Genomic DNA, 17,935 nt, shown 5'->3' with positions numbered 1-17,935 from the left:
GTTCAAATGAGCATGCGTTGACAATTTAATAAACAAAAGAATGGACATAATAAGCCATCAAGAACTGTCTCTGGAGAATCCATAAAAGTACCACTGTAGTCTCTGTTTTTGCGTTCACTATCCTCTAACCATGGGCATTTCTCATGTGCTGCATGAGGTTGTCCGCACGATTGCATGGTACCTTATCACAGTCTTCAATGGGGCAAGGGTAAGCACCGGGAGAAAAGTGGACGTTTTTGAGATGACGAATCAATGAAGATTCGTGTTTAAACGAGCCGGAATAAAGACAACCATCCCATTTGCACCGAAAAGGTTGAGCTGGTGGGCGTTCCTGAGGTCTGTAAACAAACATAGTAAGTCAACACTGTCATGTATACTGATAATATAAATTGCGCCGTCGTAGAAAATATCAAAGGAATTCAGAAATGACGTACGGCTGGATTCTTCTGTTCTTCTTGATTCTATTTGGAAGACGAGCATGAGGCCGAGTTATGAGGACCCGGTGGTCGACTTCTGGATTGCACTTGATTTCCTCGCGGCTTGCTTGACCTGGGAAGACCATAGACTGAGCCCCAGGTGAGATGCGATCAGTGTGCGAGAATAAGGCTGCTGTGTTCCTGGGGAAATAATCAAGACCAGAGTTTGGAGTAGGGTTCTCGACGCCAGTCCAAATCGCATTGACGGCGTTTGTTGAAGATAGCGTATTCCAGTCACAATTTTCACCGGCAGTTGGCATAGCCTGGGGAGTCGAAACAGCATTCCAAGTCGTTGGTGATGCTGTTCTTGCATCCCCAGTCCACTTCCAATCACTGTTCGATGACATGGGTCTTTCTTGAGTCTGGGCTTGAGAAAAGTCCACCATGTGGTATTCATCATAGTTGACTTGATCACCCTGCCAGCTCATGTCGATCATCGACCAAGCCATGATCGAAGGAGATAAGCAAAATAGTAGGTTTTCAGAGGCAATGGGACTGATTAATAGAGTAACAATTGGCTGTGATCAGAGGACTTTCAGTTCTTGAGCTGGATAGTAGGTCTAACTTGGGAGACGAGATCATTTAAATAGTCAAGAACCCTTGAATATATCCAAGGCCCTCCAAGTATCATAGGCTTTGGGCCATTCAAGGGGCGTGGGAACGATCATGACGGAGTCGGTAGGATTTGAAAGTGGACAAATCAGAGTCTTCAATTTTAGGGCGCCATTAAGGTGCTTGGACTAACTGAACCCAAGGTCAAGCCTCCTGCCGAGCTGCTGAATTCGGCCACGGAGTAGCGCCCTTCCATTTCACAAAGTACAATAGCTGTGATGGATCTTGATTTCCAGGAGAACTTGAGAGCAAGCCAATAGGGATGATACAGCTGTACCAGAACTTGGAAAGGATCCAATGAAAGAACAGCATGTGGACTAAAGAATATGGCAAGTGACCAATCATAGATTGCTCGAAATGACTAGTGACCCACAAATCAATCAACAATCGACCCTGGTGTGGATGCGGGGTGGCGCACCATCCAAAGCCGAGACGAGGCAGACAGCCATCAGAAAAAGAAAACATGATGATTCGAAGGTTTTCTATAAAAGGCATTACCAGTACCGCCCATGGGATTTGTTGCCCAGTCCTCTTCATCACCAGACCTTCTGACAGTCACGATGGTCAACCCAGGATGGGACCTCTACAAGAGCGAGATCGAAAGGTTGTACATTCACGAGAACAAGACTCGTGCTGAAGTGATGAGGCTCATGGCAACAAAATACTCGTGGAATAAAAGTTAAGCTTTAGACACGGGGTTGACTTCTCCGCTTACGACGATATAGCGGGGCTGAGTACTCGAAGAGATTCAAAGAATGGTGATTGAGAAAAAATGACCAGCCGAGAAACGACCAATGGATAGCCAAGAGAATCGACAAAAGGAAGCGAGAAGATGACAAAGACAGCGAGGTCTTCGTCAATGGACTCCAGATCCATCCTACAAAGATCGCCAGGTCCAGCTATAGAAATGGCTTTCTGACCGAGTATTCACGACGTGGTAAGCTTCATGTTTGCACGCCATCTGAACGTGAAGCTGAATAAATTACAGGCCCTTCTCCAAGTACCCCCGAAGGCCATGTTGTGGCTACGCCCACATCAGCCGGTATACGGATTTTCTATAGTAATTTTCTACCGTGGATCCGATTCACGCGTCTGTTCCAACCTTCAGAAGATGATGGTAAGATAAATTATTGAAAGTTTCATGCGCTTGGCTAAAATTTTCTTCATACTCGCAGATAACTCCCCTTCTTCCGAACTCGCCTTAAACTCATCACGCAACGGCAAGGCAGTTGCTAGAGGCATGAATTTCGAGTTAATGCAGCACTTAAGCACCCTCATACCATGGACCAAACTTCAGCACCGCTTAAATATGCACAGCTCTTCCCGTACATCAGCCGCTCTGAGTATCCTCATGCCAGAGAAAGAGCCTGGTCAACATGATATCTTGTCAACAGCTCTGAGTACTTCAAGAGCAGGTAGTCAGGAGTGTCTGAGTGTAGTGCTCTACCTCATTTCAAACAATTTGACTTCGCGGAACTCTGAAGGTTTCTATGAGGCAATAGAACGAAACGACAAACTGGTCTTGAAAATCCTCAGCGATACTGGCTGGGATGATTTGGAGCATCTCAAGATTCTTCTTTCCGCTCGCGAGCCAACTGCCGAGTCCATCACCGAGAAATTGTTTGCTGCAGCAGTACGACAGCACAATTTCGACATTGTCCAAAACATGCTCCGTTCTGGCATGAATCCTAACGGGTTGATCGAGAACCTGATAGTAGAGTCGGAAGAAACCTTCTGTACCCCTTTGCAATATATCGCGGCAACTGATGAAAGTGCTCATGCTATCAAACTTTTCACGTCTCACAATGCCGATGTGAATTTCTCTGTCAACAATGATGGCAAAAATGCCCTATACTATGCCATTATCACAGAGAATGAGACTTCGATTCGTATACTACTGGCTCATGGGGCAACAGTGACACAGGAATGCGTTCGTTCAGCTACTGCTTTTAGGCCTGACGACATTAAGGATTTCAGGCTCATTGAAAACATCATAGACATCTATTTCGACCAAGATGTGGCAAGGGAAAGAGACTACACAAACACACTCAAACTAGCCGTGATGAGGAATAACGTGTCCATCGTTGAGCGTTTCCTCGCCAAAGGGGCTGATTTGAACGGACTGCTGCGTTCCTACTTCCCAAGTTGGTTATCTGAACACCAGACTACTTTATTGGGCTATGCAACCAATATCGGGAATATTGAAATCGTACGACTTTTGCTTCATGTGTCTGTTCGCAAAGATCCGTCGCTTCTTCGGCCGCCCTACATCTCCCCACTGGCCATAGCAGCTGGAAAGGGCTTCATTGATATCTGTGAACTTTTACTCAGCTCGGGTGCTGACAACCGGGCTGCTGACGAGGGTGAAAATACGCTACTTGAGCGCGCCGTTCCAAAAAATAACCTCGCTCTGTGTCAATTATTGATCAATCACGGTTTCAAGATCGACAGAGAGCCACGTGAAACTCAACCGTGCCCTTCGGCACTTATGATTGCTGTTCAGAAAAGGCTCGTGGATATCGTTAATCTGTTGATCAGCTCAAATGCTCGATTGAACGATGTCTTCGATATGGAGCCAGGTTCTATTCTTGCAGCAGCCGTCGAAGTTGGGGACGAGGCAATAATCAACAATCTGATATCTGTTGGCGCAAGATGGATAGGACTCGGAGTCAGCAGAATCTGCAATTTGCAAACTGCTATCTTTTTGCAGAACAATGGGTTTCTTTCGGAACTTGTGGACCACTCTGGTCCCAAGCTCCTAGCAGCGGCTATTTCGGCCCAAGATGATGGTCTGGCATGGTTCCTGCTCCATAACAATGCTCATCAGCAACGGAAGAAACCAACGCTTGTCGAGGAAACACCTCTGTTGGCTGCCCTTCAAGTTAACAACGTCGGCTTTGTGCTGGCTCTCCTTGAGCGTGGCGCTCAAGTGACAGATGATGCTCTCACAGAAGCTGTCAAAGACAATGTTGACCTTCTACCGACATTGCTTGCAGGGTTCACGGGAAGTGCCCCGACGGCTGTTTCAGCCGCGGTGCTGAACGCCTCAAGGATCGGTCTGGACTTACTTCGAGAAGCAAATGTTGCCCTGAAAGGAGTGCCTTGAATGTCCCATCATCGATGGGATATTACTGGCGTGCCGGACCCACAGCATTGTGGCCTCAAGTCTGTGCTTGAAATAGCAGCTTGGAAGGCTGATGACTTTATCTTCAAGTATATTTATGATTGGGCGTCTTCAGTACAGTTCAACTGGAGTCCAAAGACGGTAGCCCGTGCTCTAACACTTGCAATCTTTGAACAGAAGCATGATTATATAGCCGAGTTAATGCTTCTCGACGAAGGAGCACTGGTCGTGGGTGAACATGAAGACGAGTATCATAAAGCTGTTGAGCTTGCAGAGGAACATGGTCATTATGCCACGGCTAGACTCTTGAAATCATTCAAGGACTCGGTTGAATTGGCTTGACGTGGGGAAGATAAGTAGAAGCTATGGAGGATGGAAATTCATGTTGTGCTTGTGATGAATCTCGTCATGTAGAAGATGAAAACTCGCAGTAATGCCCAATCTGGAGCGTAGGTTCTCGACCAGTGATATACAGCAAGACCATAGAGGCTCTGAGGCGAGTACCTTGGGCACATTATATATTCTATAACTCTCTAGGGCTCCTACTGCCCTATGCCAAGGTTTATTAAAGACCGGAAATGGGAGAAGACTGGTAAACTGAAATTGTAGTAATCGTCTGGCTAGTGACTGCCACCTTCAAGCTATTCGTGAGGAGGTAGAGGATCTATCATTACTAAATATATGCTCTTTTTTTTACCAACGATATAGAATGGCCTTCCTCTTCACACGATTTGGATCAATGCAGGACTTGATAAACTGAGATTCGCGTTAAAAGGGATTCAGATTCTCTATTATTGGCTTCTTCAGGCATGACTAAACCTGTTGACAACCAGGTCTCTGTTGAAATGCCGTATAATAAGATGATCTTGCGAGAGAAATGAAGCAACTCAAGAAGAAAAAGATAAATGCTCACCGGGAATTACATCGGTTTGAACAGGCGATAACTGAGATTATGGCGTTATTCCAAGAATGAGATCAAGTAGAACAACATATGAGAGTCGGCGCCAACCTAGAAACGGTCAAAACTCACTACATCTAGTAAAATCACAGAACCCAGGTATTACAAGAACAAAACTTATAATTCGAAAATAAGATTCGAGCAACTATAAATCTTCAAACCGACAGATTCCCTTTTGACCCAAGACTCCAGAAAAGAAAGTAAAAGCAGAAAATATGATACAGGAACTAGACCAGGCAAGGTTGGGTTGGTCTTCTCTTCCTGGGGACATCTACTCGCTATCATCGCTGTCCTCAGCCTGCTTGGACTTTCGGCGCTCCTTCTTTTCCTTCTTCTCCTTCTTCTTGCGCTTGCGCTCGGCCTTCTCCTCGGCGGTCTCGCCATCGTGGCGCTTGCGCTTCTTCTTGTCATCGTCGGCATCGGCCTCGGCCTCGGTGTTGGGGGACTCAGCCTCCTCGGCAGGGGACTCGGCGGGGGCAGCGGCGGCAGCGGGCTGCTCCTCGGTGCCGTCAAGAGGGGCGTTGTAGTCCTTGTACTCGGACTTCCACTTGGCGGGGGTGGCCTCGTTGGCGCGGCCGTACTTGTCGAGCTTGCCGGCGGACTTGAGCTTCTTCTTCTCCAGGGCGATGGGGCCCAGACCCCAGCGGCGGGGGTACAGGTCACGCTCCATGATGCAGCGCTTGACCTTGGCGACGACACCGTGGTCGCAGGTGGTGAGCTCGACAGTGGACATCTGAGCGATACCAATGGCGATAGCCTCACCCTTGGTGGTCATGAGGACGACCTCCTCGTTGACCTCAATGCCAGACTCTGTAGATACAATTAGTTTTAGATCTCATGTTAAGAAAGGAAAGCATAAACCTACCGAAACGGAGCAGACCAGGAATCATCAGCTTGGCACCGTAGCAGACGGCGTTGACAGCGCTGTCCTTGACGACAATACGCTTGTAGGTGGTGAGCAGACTCTCCAGGGGCTTGATGACACGGCGGAGGTAAGTTTCGTCACGCTGGTTGTCGTACATCCACTGAGCGTCCAGAACGTCGTGGAGGGTAACCATGCCGCTCTCCTCGTTCATAGCACCACTGCGGACACGGCGGAGCTCCTGCATGTGAGCACCGACACCAAGGAGCAGACCCAGGTGAACACAGAGGGTACGGATATAGGTACCAGCCTCACAGCTGACCCAGAAGACACCGAGGTGGCGCTCATTGTCGAACTCGTACAGCTTGCTCTCGTGGATGGTACGGATACGGAGCTGACGCTTGACGGCAGAGATCAAGGGAGGACGCTGGAAGAGAGCACCAGTGAGGGTCTCGAGGGCGCGGCGGAACTGAGCCTCGCCACCGGGGATCTTGTCGTGCAGACGGATCACGCAAACGTACTCCTTACCGGCACCCTGCTGAGACTTGACCAGACGGGTGGCACGGTCAATGCAGACAATCAAGCAGCCAGTGACCTTGGGATCGAGAGTACCACTGTGACCAGTCTTCTCGGATCTATCATGAGGAAGTATGTCAGTATCGATTGACCTAGTGGACTTTTGGTGGAGACCGGCAGGGTGTAAGGAAGGATTTACCTGAGGATGCGCTTCATCCACGCGACAACCTCGTGGGAAGACGGGTTGGAGGGCTTGTCCAGGTTGATGACACCGGAGCTGATGTAGGACTTGAGGTCACGCTTCAGAGGAGAAGCACCGGCAGGGATAGGAGTGAAGTGACCGGTGCGAACGAGCACTGTAAAAGGGTTCAAGATCAGTTAGCCATGTTCAACGCCGGATTTTTCACTCCCTCGAAAAAAGTTTCACACGTACGCTTCTCGTAGTTCTTGAGCAAAAGAGGCCAGTCCTCGCTCGACAGAGTCGGGTTAACCGCCTCAGGCTTAATGGTGTAGTCCACCTCCATGTTGTTGACGGCGGCCATCCTGGTGGTTAGTATGCTGTTGAGGTCCAAAAATTTGTTCGACGGAACGAAATTTTGCGAGTGCGGCAGCTCCAGTGCCCGATCGGGTTAGCGCCCGCTTGATATCACGTGACTGTGGCTGGCAAGACTTTTCTATAGTTCCATTGGTTGAATGCAGAATTCCATGGCATTCGCACAATTTTACATGGAGAGGATGGACTTGAATGATAATGAGATTCTATACCGCTATGTGCTAAGGAAGAGTCGGTACGAGGTGATGCTAATTTATACAAAATTGGTGGGATCATGGGGAGAACCCGTCCTTAAGGATGTCATTCCCCAAGGAAAGACCCTAGAGAGGACACGAGAAGAGAAATAAAAGACTAAACTGTCTATGCTTGCTCAAGTCCTTCTTGACTGCATGGAGCGAATGCATTTATCCCAGTCTGCGTCCAGATCCCCAGCTACCCCAAGTCTCGCCGGCGTCCGTACCAGAGGTTCGACTCTGGGGGGCAGACGACGCGGATGGTTGGGGTGCATGATACGCCGTGCCATATCCACGATAACCAGCATTCGGGGTGTGCTTCCAGAAGAAACGCTGCACGAAGAGAGGAGTGAAGATGAAGTTTCGGCCACCTCCAAAGGTCGGGTAGAGGCGGGTGAGGAAGTCGTAGAGATGGGCACCGAGAATACCAGTGCATTCCAACAGCATTGAAGGCCAACCGCCACGAACCATGGTGATGCACAACATTGCGGCGGGCAAGTAAATCACCGGGATGTCAATGACGAAGAATCTCACACGAGTGCCTCGCTTATCCTGGGCAAAGGTCCAGACCAGGGCCATGATCAGGGCTAATTACGGGAGTTTAGCATCTGGCGCCTATACAGAATGCCCTCAATAAGGGGGCATCAAGGGGGGAAGGGCTTACCAGGGAGGAAAGAGCCATAGCCCATATAGAATCCTGCGGTAAGCTTCAAAAAGGTTAGCACGTTGGGCAATAATAGAGTGGGCTACCATTGGGAAGCAGAGTCGGAGTGGATAGTGGATGGAAAAGAATCAAAATGATATTTGGGAACGATAGATATAGGTAACAAGATGATGGATGATATGTAGAATGTAGGGCACCTTAACCACCGTTCGCGAATGGAATCACGACAGTTATCTCATAGGTAGTCCCACCAATCCCACACCGCATGCAGTACCATTGGATTTTTTGCGAATGAGGTACTGCACGGGATGCAGGGGTAATCTTCCTCGCTTCCAGGAACCGCTTCAGCTAGAATGTGGCTGGGCGGGCAGATAATGCGAGGTGACACAGGGCAATGAACGCAAGACAGAAAACAAAAAGCAATGACTCTACAGTAGCTGGCCATGGGGGCAAGCAAGTCACTTACCAGAATGACGGTGCTTACGAACAGGATGTAGATGAAAAAGTCACCAGGCTTGGAGAAGCGACCCGACTGACTCTCCAGGGCACTGCTGTAGCGCCATAGATTGTACAGATCGAAGACGAACTCCAAATCCCTTCCAGTCAGGAAGAAGCAAGTTGCCAATCGCCAGACCTGTGGAGGCAGTTGGAAGAAGATTTTGCTCGGGACGAAGAAAATGTATTTTCCAGTGATGAGCCTGCCCCAGAACAGGAGTGACTCAATCAGGGTCGCTGCCGTGAGTGTCCTGGGAGAGACACGTTAGTTTTCGCCCCGGGACCTGCCTTTGGGGGCGAGAACGACGAGCGTACCTGGACACGGGAGGTGCCCGCCAGAAAACATCCATCTCTGCCGATGGGGATCAGAGAGATGAGAAAGAGCTAGATGGTGGGTTAGAAGACCGTTCAAGAGCTCATGTCATTAAACCCGAAGGCTATGAGCTTTGAAGACGGGAATTGAGAGGTGTAAGAAGAAGGAAAGGAAAAGCGACGTGGAAGTGGGAAGAAATAAAAACGTGTGCAAACCCGCTACGGCGGTGAGTTTCTCCGATACCCGGGAATTCTTGGCGCGGCTCTTTGCGGCTCGCGGAAACGGAGACACGTCCGAGCTCTAGATGGAACTGTACTAGGCAGCAGACAAAACATTGACAAAACAATCTTGAAATGAATGAGAGATAACTCGAGAACCTCATCAAGATCAATCATTGTTTCTGTCTAGAGCTACAGGGGTTTTCAGTCATGTCGAAGCTACAAGTATATATAGATCGCACTATATTTTGGATCCTGCTTTCGGATGGAATGGACTGTTAAGATACATAACGAAGCAATAAATATACAAAGTGGTGACTAGCAATGTATTCATAGCCTCATACATAGTATCATGTTCAATTAATGGAAAATTAAACTCAAAATACAAAGCCATAGTGTTATAAGGTGCTATAAGAACTTAATGATATTGTAACCACTCTATTGAAGATAGACCTGGACCACCTTCAGACCTAATCATATGATGCAATGAGCATACCGCAAACCAGTCCATAGATAGATAAAAAATTAAAAAATTATGAAAGAGTGTATCATCAGGGTATCATCACAACCTATTTTACATCTACCATACACCACAAGTCCTCACAGTCCCCCTCACAGCAAGCCCACCCCTCGGCCCTTCAATCCAAACATCCCATTCTCCGCCCTTCCTAAGTTTCCCACAAACGGTTAAACTCTCATCGACAAACAGCGGCGCAAGATTCTTATATTCAATATGTTCAACCCGTAGACTTGAATCTTGGAAATGGCGCTCCAACACACTCAAAAGTAGTGTCAATGTCAACGGCCCGTGGACTAGAAGATTGCGATACCCTTCTTCGTTCTGGGTATAATTTTTATCGAGGTGGATGGAGTGTGCGTTGAACGTTAGCGCCGAGAAACGGAAGAGAAGGGATTTGTTAGGTGTTATTGAGTGTCGAAGTGTTGCGCCGGAGGGGGCTGTATAGAAGAAAAAGAGTTAGTTTATCCATAATATAGGCTGTTTAGTATAGAAGGAGAATATACACACCTTTCACTATCCGACCAGGCTCCCCAAATAGCGCCTGGTCCGCCTTGATCTCCGCCGCGCTCTTAGTCCGCATGAATATAAGGTCTCGGTTCTCAATCACCGACGCCTCGCCCGCGAGTGCCTCGTCTTCAGTCCATATGCGGCTCCTCGTTTGGGCCTCGTCTTCGCCTTCGGGTACTGTGCCTATGCGCCGCTCAATTCTCACAATCACTTTTTCGTCGCCCTCGCGGCCCTTTACGGATACATTGCGGATCGATTCGATGCACACGGCTCGCTGGCCGTCGAGCAATGGGCTCGCAGCCGGAAATCGCAGATTTCCACCAGCCCACAGCCTTCGATGGAAGGGATCTCCCGGTGTATGAAGGACGTCTGTGCCATCTGGGAGCAATTGCGACAAGGTTACTTGTGGCGGGAAGTAGATTAAGTGGTGGGCGAGTGGGAGTGGAGCTGGGTTCGTTATTGAAGGGAGAGTCATCCTTGGGTCTACGGGAGTAGACACGGTCTTCGGGAGGAGATCACATAATGAAAGATTGAGTAGGTGCGAGGGCTGTGGGTGCAAGTAGTCGTAGAACAAGGGGATTTTGCGCGTAGTTAGCTCCTGCTGTAGACGCTCCGAGAGGGAAGAGTAAGCGCGGGCTGTGTACCGCGCCGTAGCTCCCCCTCCTCGCACGAAGAGCAATGGCCGAGCTAGACACGTCGTCATCAGCAGGAAATGCAGAGCAAACAGCCAGAAATGCTGTCAACTCTCAGCGCGGGGAGATATGGAAGCTCAGATGGGCATCTCCGATAAACCTTCGATAAACCCTCGAGTTTGCCTTGTTTGTTAACAAACCCGCACGAGCATACCCTCACCGCTCGGCGCAGATCGCAATGCGTTGCTGGAGACCTGTAGTAGACTCAATTGCCCGCGTTGTTTGCGCCAGACGTGGTCTCTCCTGTCAAGCTCGTCCAGCATTCCTTCACAAAATGCCCGCCAATCGCTTGAAAGTGGCCTTCCTAGGCCCGCCGGCCTCGTTCTCGCATCAGGTACAGAGTCAACTCCAAATTCCCCCGCCAAGCTCATTCTCATTACCCCACATTATTGGCCGAATTGAGTTCGTCTCTAACAGTTGCTTTTTGTTCTTACAGGCCGCGGCCGAGTCCTTCGATAACACGGACGCTGAGTTACTTCCTCACGTCTCCTTCGCGGATGCCTTCACGGCTGTGCAGCAGCAAGTCGCCGACTACGCGGTGATCCCGTTCGAAAACTCGACCAATGGCTCCGTTGTGCAGACATTGGATTTACTTGCGGATCGTAACGCCCTTTACACGGACGTCGAGGTCTGTGGAGAGTACTACCTGACCGTGCACCATTGTCTGCTTGTGCGCAAGGGCACGTACCCATCCGGCTGGGCAGGCTACGACGGCTCCATCACAAAGCTATACACACACCCACAGGCCTGGGGCCAATGTGATAATTTGTTATCGCAACACTTCAAGGGCATCGAGAGACAAGATGTCTCGTCAACCTCCAAAGCCGCGGAGATCGTTTCGAAAGAGATGGGCGAGCACGCCGCAGCCATCGCCAGCAAATTCGCAGCCGAGCACCACGGCGTCGATATATTGAAAGAGAATATCGAGGATCGTGCCGATAATACGACCCGCTTCTTGATCTTCAGGAATACTCGTGTCGAGCGTCCTGCTCAACTTGAGTTCGAGCAACCTTCTACATCGACTGAAGCAACGACGCGGAAAACTTTGATCTCCTTTGCGATTGATCACTCCTCGCCGGGTGCTTTGGCGAATGCGTTGCTTATTTTCAAGGCTCATGGGTTGAACCTCACGAGTATCAATACGAGACCGAGCTTGAAGCGTGCTTGGCAATATATCTTCTTCGTCGAGTGTGGGCGAACACCCTCGGACGAGAATAAGGAGGCTGTTCTCAAAGCCTTGGATGATTTGCGTCACGCTACGGAGTTTTGTAGGGACTGGGGTTCTTGGAAGGACCAGCTCTGAGTGTGCAGCATTGCTATCTGTGTAGCTGTGACCAGTCGGTATGATTTCGGTTGTATATTTTTGGCATGATGTGATGATAAAAGGAGATCAGAGGGTAAAAAGCGTGCATGGATCTGAGATCTTTACATTTTGATAAAACAAATACACTTTTCGGGGCCACTTGAGTGGGCGAAAGACCTCGCAAGAAATTTCGGTTCTCACAATATGAAATGACCATACGGTCCTTAATTATTTGCTATACAGTAACAGAGCAAACCCTTAAACTACTCCAGCTACAAAAAGCAGAATGAAGTATGCTGAGCCAAACCAAGCCACATCATTTCAATCCAGGAACGTAATTAAGAGCAATCAAGTGTATTGGATTTAGTCTTTTTTAGAAATAACGAATGCGACAAACTAAAAGAACGAGGACCCGGATCAACCTTGAGGTCGACCCAGAACGACGGCGACAAATGGACCGAAGCAAGTAAACAATCACCCGCGCAATTGACCTTTTCCCTCTCAATCTGCGCTTATGCGCGGTACAGACAGGAGGCAAGGGGCGAGTGAATGTTGCAGAGAATCGCATCCAACCTTTCAAATTGCAATTTACACCACATGTTCGTCTCAGACACTGAGGTAACCTCAGTGAGCATGTCACGGAGCTTGGATGACCCTGTGGGGGGAGAGCGAGTTAGAAAATGACAGCGTTGATAGATGATAGAAGGAGAATTACTCACCTCTGAGCAACTTCACGGGGCTTGGAACGGGGTGGTTGATGGTATCCTTTACGGATTCTTGGGTTCCAGTCTCGGAGTCGCTTGCTTGATCCACGGGGCGAGCCGTCAGAAGACTCGCCTCGGGAGCTTCTGGCCGTTCATCCTCGCTCTCTGCGAGGTGGCCGAACCGTCAATCGTCGTAGAACTCGTCGTCGTCGCTATAATCCGCGAGCTGCTCAAAGTTGACCTTATAACGGAGAATGGCTCCGATACCACCGAAGCCCTTGACGAACTGGTTACCCTCACTGGACCGGTCCGACACGAACTCCAGCTCCGCACCAAAGTCCTTGTAGGCCTCCGCCAGCCACTCCAGGAAGGAGGACGACTCGATGACTTCCATCTCACCGCCAGTCTCCTTGTCCTGGAACATCTCACGGTTACCCTCCTGGGCCTTGGTGGTGTTCAGGATGACCTCCGAACCAGCGGAATCCTTCAGAACCCAGCGGGTGACGTCCAGGTTCTCGAAGACGATCAGAGTCTCGGCGGCACCGAGCTCCAGAGCCTTGAGGGTATCCTCGACACCGTAGCAAATCTTGCCGGTATCCTGGGAGATCTCCTCGAAGTACTTGCCGATCAGCTTCTTCTCCTGGATGAACTTGACGCTGCTCAGGGTCTCAGCTGCCAACTCGATGGCCTGGTTGAAACCGTTCTCGCCACCGTAGGACACATCGACAACCTTGATGACCTTGGACTGCAGACGCTGATCGAACATGTCGGATTGGTTCAGGTCGTTCTTGAAGTCGGCGGAACCAGCCAGGACGAGACCGGCGACGTTGACCTTGTCGTTGGTGATGTAGTTCTGAACAGCCAACTCGGCGATCTTACGAACGTAGTTGTGACGCTTTTCCTCACGAAGACGGGCGAAACGCAGCGCGGATTGACCACCACGACCCTATAAGTGAGAACAGGCAAAACGTAAGCGATTTTGAAGAGGCGAAGAAGCGTAAAAGTATAACGCCTGGAAACTGGGACCCTGCAGAGGAAAAAAAAGGGGATGCCTGGGATAAACTTACGTGCTTCTTGGGAAGATCGACGGACAGACGCTGCAGAATCTCACGAGTGTTACCACTGAGGGTACCGAAGAGCGCACCGTTACCATCCATGATGATGAAACCGAACTTCTGGTCCGACTCAAGCAGCTCGCTCAGGGCCTCGGTGTGGAACTTGTTGTCACAGAGGTAGAGCGAAGTGTTGATAGGCTTGAAGGGCTCAAAATCAATGTTAATCTTGCGCTCCTTTCCTTCCGCGGTGATAATTTCACCACAGTAGACGACCAGGCCATTGGGAGGGACCTTGTTGTACAACTTGAGACGCTGCTGAGTGGAGGTAATGGCCGAAAGGACGGACAGACGGTTCACACGAGACTTGATGTTGGAGGCAGTACCCTATTCGAGCGTTTAATTTCCGAAAATTTTCGGGGAAGTGGCGGGGGAGATCGGGGAACGGGGAATAGAGGAGGAGGGGGAAAGGCATACGTATTCTTCAGCCAACATCTTTGCGGCGCGAGAAATCTGATCCTTGGGGGCTGTATATGAGAGTTAGCGGGGGAAATGGTCTTTTTCCATCGGAAGGCCCAAATGACAGGCATTGACTAGAGAGACGTACGGATAATGAGCGAAATCATGGAGGTACCATTTCCGCGGGCAGATTCAAGACGCTTGATCAGCTTCTTGACCTTCCAGATCTCAATGTTCTTCTCGGCTTCACCGCCCTGTCCCTGCTGTTGGGAACTCATGATGGGCGAGGCGAAGGTGATCGGGGCGAGGAGAGAGTATCCGAGGCCTTGCCTATCGACGCCTAACCGGGGTCAAAATTGGAGAGACCCGAGGTAACAAAGGCAAGAGTCCTAATACCTGGAATTAAGAAAAGTGGCAAGTTAGTAAGGAAGTCAAGGATAAGTATGAACTACACAGAGAACTCACAAGTATATTGTAGTGGAGAGGACACACCTTTGACGTCGTTGCAAAATTCCTTTTCGCTGGGCGTGGGGTTTCGAGGGGCTCTGGGTGGGCTGAGGTAAGCCGCGTCCACGTTTTAGTTGGTCAGTTGGCGGTTCCGGTGGTTTCACGCTTTTCACTGGTTCAACTGGTTAACTGGTTAACTAAAAAGTAACTAAACTGACTAAACTGACCGAATGGGTTTAGTCTTGAGGATCGCCCTGAGTACAGTACCTGGATGTACCTAATCAATGTACCTAAGCTGTGTGATATGGTGTACAGTACAGAGTACTCTAATACTCTACACACACTCTTAATGCACCTGCATAACTACCGTTTCTTTTTTCTATTCTTATATTGTATATTGTATACAATTTCAGTCATTCACAATCTATTCTCCTATTCCATCCAGAAGGGTCCACTACTATTGCCCCCTCTTTTTTCCGTCAAATTCTTCCAAAGTTACCTAATAGACCGACCGATATCACCCAAGTACTAGGAACACACGCAGAATACTACTAGTACCCCATGTAGCTAGCTAACACTCATAGTCCTGCATAGTCATGTATCCCTATGCATCTCCAAATGAAAAATAAATTATTTCTCCCCTCAACTCCTAACGCCATTACATACTCGAAACTGTGGCGCGAGGTCAAAAAAGCGCTTATCAGCGCTGGGACGCTATCACCCCACACTACCAGACACTAACCGGAGCTTGGAGCTTCCTTCTCTAGTCTCCTCCGTTGCTTTCCTTTCCTTCTTATCTTTCCCATTTTCGTCCGATTTCTAGTCAAAAGGGCGCCTGTGCCGATTAAACTCATTCTGTGTTCTTTGGAAATCACAATCCACAGGTTCACGCCGAGACGGACCAGACCCATTCGGCTACGATTTCCGTCCCTGAGCCAAGCAAACGTCGTTGAATCTTCGCTTCGGAGTCCACGTGCCGCGATTGACTGGCGACTCTCCCGTTGCAACTACTGGGACCTCCTTCAAGAAACATCCAGGATACTGCCGGAGAATGGCGCCTGGAAATTCAACCGATCCTCGTGGAGAGCCCTCTCCCTTTGGCTCGTTGAGGATCCCGACGGCCGCCGCGTCAAACTCGTACGACCCTGGACACCTCGGCCATGGGAACCCTCTCGGTGAGGCGGAGCATTTAGGTAGAGAAAGGTATGTCTGAAACCCCCTTCTCTGGGTGAATTGATACCGTCGTGAATGTTTGCTAACGTCCGTGCTAGATCCTCCTCATTCTCGCGCATCCGCCAAGTCGGCGGGCCGAACAGTATCGATAACTTCGCTCGCTCGTGGCAAAGAGCTGCCTATTTCCCCGAAGTTATTCCTCGTCGCTCGTCTTTTGTTTTCGCAGAGTCAGACGACGAACTTGCCATTGCGACGGGTCTGGAGTATGGTTCCCGGAGCGACATCGAGCGGCCTCTACTGTCCGAGGACTCGGGGGGTGAAGACTCGGAGCAAGAGGACTTGAGTGCGCCAGGGCGTTCTAGGAAGAGTGTTCCGACTGCGGCTCTGCTGTCGTCGTCATTTGAGAGGAGTTTTGCGACTTCGTACGGAACTATTTCCTCGCGGGTTAGCGAGTCGACCCGCCGCAATGCGATCCAGTTCCACCGCGAGCAGCACCAGGTAATTGGAGATGGCACCGGGGATCCTGACCGGGAGCCGTTGATCCTCAAGCATGTCGAGCATGAGGACGGTACACACGAGGATATCATCATCGGGCAGTCCACCGTGCCTCAAACGGTCTTCAACTCGGTCAATGTGTTGATCGGTATTGGACTGCTGAGTCTGCCGTTGGCGTTGAAGCATTCGGGCTGGGTAATAGGACTGTCCTTCTTGATCTACTCGGCTGTGATTACCTCTTATACGGCCAAGATTTTGGCCAAGTGCTTGGATGTGGATAAGACTTTGGTTACGTATGCAGATCTCGCCTATATCAGCTTCGGACAGCATGCTCGTCTTGTGACGAGTATTCTGTTCTGCTTGGAGCTGCTCGGTGCATGTGTCGCTCTAGTGGTGTTGTTTGCAGACAGCTTATACGCACTGGTCCCTGGCCTAAGCATTCTACAGTGGAAGATTGTCTGCGGTCTGGTGTTGGTCCCGTTGAACTTTTTGCCCCTGCGGTTCCTCAGCGTGACTAGCATCCTGGGCATTATATCCTGCACATCTAGTAAGTTTCATCACATTGTGACAGATATGCAACACGAGTGGTGAAACATAGGCTAACGATGAATAGTCGTGATTCTTATCTGCGTCGATGGCTTGATTAAACCCGATAGTCCGGGCTCGCTGCGACAGCCTGCGAACACATACCTCTTTCCGGATAACTGGGCCACCGTTCCATTGAGTTTTGGTCTCATCATGTGTAAGAGGTTCTTTACCTTGTGTCTGATGACAGTAAGCTAATTCGAGAATATAGCCCCTTGGGGTGGACACGGCGTCTTTCCTAACATTTACCGCGACATGAGACACCCAAAGAAGTATGGGAAGAGTCTTTGGGCGACGTATATTTTCACGGTACGAAAATAACATTATCTTACCGAGGAATTCTAACGCTGACAAAATGGGAATGTGTAGTTCTCTCTTGATTGTTCTATGGCTATTATCGGCTGGCTTATGTTTGGAGATATCGTTCGTGATGAAATCACGGCCAACATCCTCACGGTGGATCTGTATCCACAAGCCTTTTCCGTTTGTATCATCGTCTTCATCGCGATTATCCCCCTGACCAAAGTGCCTCTAAAGTGAGTTTGACACTCGTCTTGATCTCAAGTCTCCATGGCTAACCGAAAATCCAGCGCCCGTCCTTTGGTAGCCACCTTTGAAGTCCTCTGTGGTGTGGGAATCGGACCCGTAACTGGTGACCGCCAGCGCGCAGAGACAATCCAGAAGCTAATCCGAGTAGCCGTGCGTGTTTTCACCGTGGCTCTGATCGTAGTTTTGGCCGTGGTCTTCCCCTCGTTTGACCGCATTATGGCCTTCCTCGGTTCATTCCTCTGCTTCACCATTTGCATCATCTTCCCCCTCGCATTCTACCTGAAGATCTTCGGGAATGAGATCAGCCGACGCGAGCGCATCCTCGATTGGTTCCTGCTCATCACGTCGACCATCCTGGCAGCAGTGGGAACCGTCTGGGCATTCCTGCCTCGCGAGATGATTTCAGAAGATTAACCGAATTTGAC

At 49.7% G+C, this 17,935-nt stretch overlaps 9 protein-coding genes across 9 annotated transcripts; 4 read left to right on the top strand and 5 right to left on the bottom strand.

Moving 5' to 3' along the window:
- Positions 1-409: 409 nt before the first annotated feature.
- Positions 410-925, bottom strand: N7496_010407 (uncharacterized protein; the record flags this gene model as incomplete). The annotated part of the gene is made up of 1 exon (XM_056703320.1): positions 410-925. One exon carries the CDS (start codon positions 923-925, stop codon positions 410-412), a length of 516 nt encoding a protein of 171 aa, XP_056552320.1.
- Positions 926-1,648: 723 nt separating this feature from the next.
- N7496_010406 (ankyrin) lies at positions 1,649-4,194 on the top strand (the record flags this gene model as incomplete). The annotated part of the gene is made up of 4 exons (XM_056703319.1): positions 1,649-1,766; positions 1,891-2,025; positions 2,077-2,205; positions 2,264-4,194. 4 exons carry the CDS (start codon positions 1,649-1,651, stop codon positions 4,192-4,194), a joined length of 2,313 nt encoding a protein of 770 aa, XP_056552319.1.
- N7496_010405 (ankyrin) lies at positions 4,195-4,554 on the top strand (the record flags this gene model as incomplete). The annotated part of the gene is made up of 1 exon (XM_056703318.1): positions 4,195-4,554. One exon carries the CDS (start codon positions 4,195-4,197, stop codon positions 4,552-4,554), a length of 360 nt encoding a protein of 119 aa, XP_056552318.1.
- An 887-nt stretch (positions 4,555-5,441) lies between these two features.
- Positions 5,442-7,090, bottom strand: cbf5 (pseudouridine synthase CBF5; the record flags this gene model as incomplete). Its single annotated transcript, XM_056703317.1, has 4 exons — positions 5,442-5,980; positions 6,036-6,667; positions 6,748-6,904; positions 6,982-7,090. 4 exons carry the CDS (start codon positions 7,088-7,090, stop codon positions 5,442-5,444), a joined length of 1,437 nt encoding a protein of 478 aa, XP_056552317.1.
- A 415-nt stretch (positions 7,091-7,505) lies between these two features.
- N7496_010403 (uncharacterized protein) lies at positions 7,506-8,843 on the bottom strand (the record flags this gene model as incomplete). Its single annotated transcript, XM_056703316.1, has 4 exons — positions 7,506-7,921; positions 7,999-8,041; positions 8,465-8,744; positions 8,809-8,843. 4 exons carry the CDS (start codon positions 8,841-8,843, stop codon positions 7,506-7,508), a joined length of 774 nt encoding a protein of 257 aa, XP_056552316.1.
- Positions 8,844-9,604: 761 nt separating this feature from the next.
- On the bottom strand, positions 9,605-10,754 carry N7496_010402 (uncharacterized protein; the record flags this gene model as incomplete). The annotated part of the gene is made up of 2 exons (XM_056703315.1): positions 9,605-9,981; positions 10,052-10,754. 2 exons carry the CDS (start codon positions 10,752-10,754, stop codon positions 9,605-9,607), a joined length of 1,080 nt encoding a protein of 359 aa, XP_056552315.1.
- A 263-nt stretch (positions 10,755-11,017) lies between these two features.
- On the top strand, positions 11,018-12,046 carry N7496_010401 (prephenate dehydratase PHA2; the record flags this gene model as incomplete). Its single annotated transcript, XM_056703314.1, has 1 exon — positions 11,018-12,046. The coding sequence occupies one exon, from the start codon at positions 11,018-11,020 to the stop codon at positions 12,044-12,046; it is 1,029 nt and encodes a 342-aa protein (XP_056552314.1).
- Positions 12,047-12,934: 888 nt separating this feature from the next.
- Positions 12,935-14,539, bottom strand: N7496_010400 (translation termination factor eRF1; the record flags this gene model as incomplete). Its single annotated transcript, XM_056703313.1, has 4 exons — positions 12,935-13,696; positions 13,818-14,189; positions 14,280-14,329; positions 14,410-14,539. 4 exons carry the CDS (start codon positions 14,537-14,539, stop codon positions 12,935-12,937), a joined length of 1,314 nt encoding a protein of 437 aa, XP_056552313.1.
- A 1,220-nt stretch (positions 14,540-15,759) lies between these two features.
- N7496_010399 (putative transporter) lies at positions 15,760-17,924 on the top strand (the record flags this gene model as incomplete). The annotated part of the gene is made up of 6 exons (XM_056703312.1): positions 15,760-15,911; positions 15,980-16,923; positions 16,990-17,118; positions 17,173-17,270; positions 17,331-17,497; positions 17,552-17,924. The coding sequence occupies 6 exons, from the start codon at positions 15,760-15,762 to the stop codon at positions 17,922-17,924; spliced, it is 1,863 nt and encodes a 620-aa protein (XP_056552312.1).
- Positions 17,925-17,935: the final 11 nt, after the last annotated feature.

This window comes from Penicillium cataractarum (assembly GCF_028827025.1).
Source record: "Penicillium cataractarum strain IBT 29864 chromosome Unknown utg000008l, whole genome shotgun sequence".
Classification (NCBI taxonomy): Eukaryota; Fungi; Ascomycota; class Eurotiomycetes; order Eurotiales; family Aspergillaceae; genus Penicillium; species Penicillium cataractarum.
This window is presented reverse-complemented; position numbering and strand designations above follow the sequence as displayed.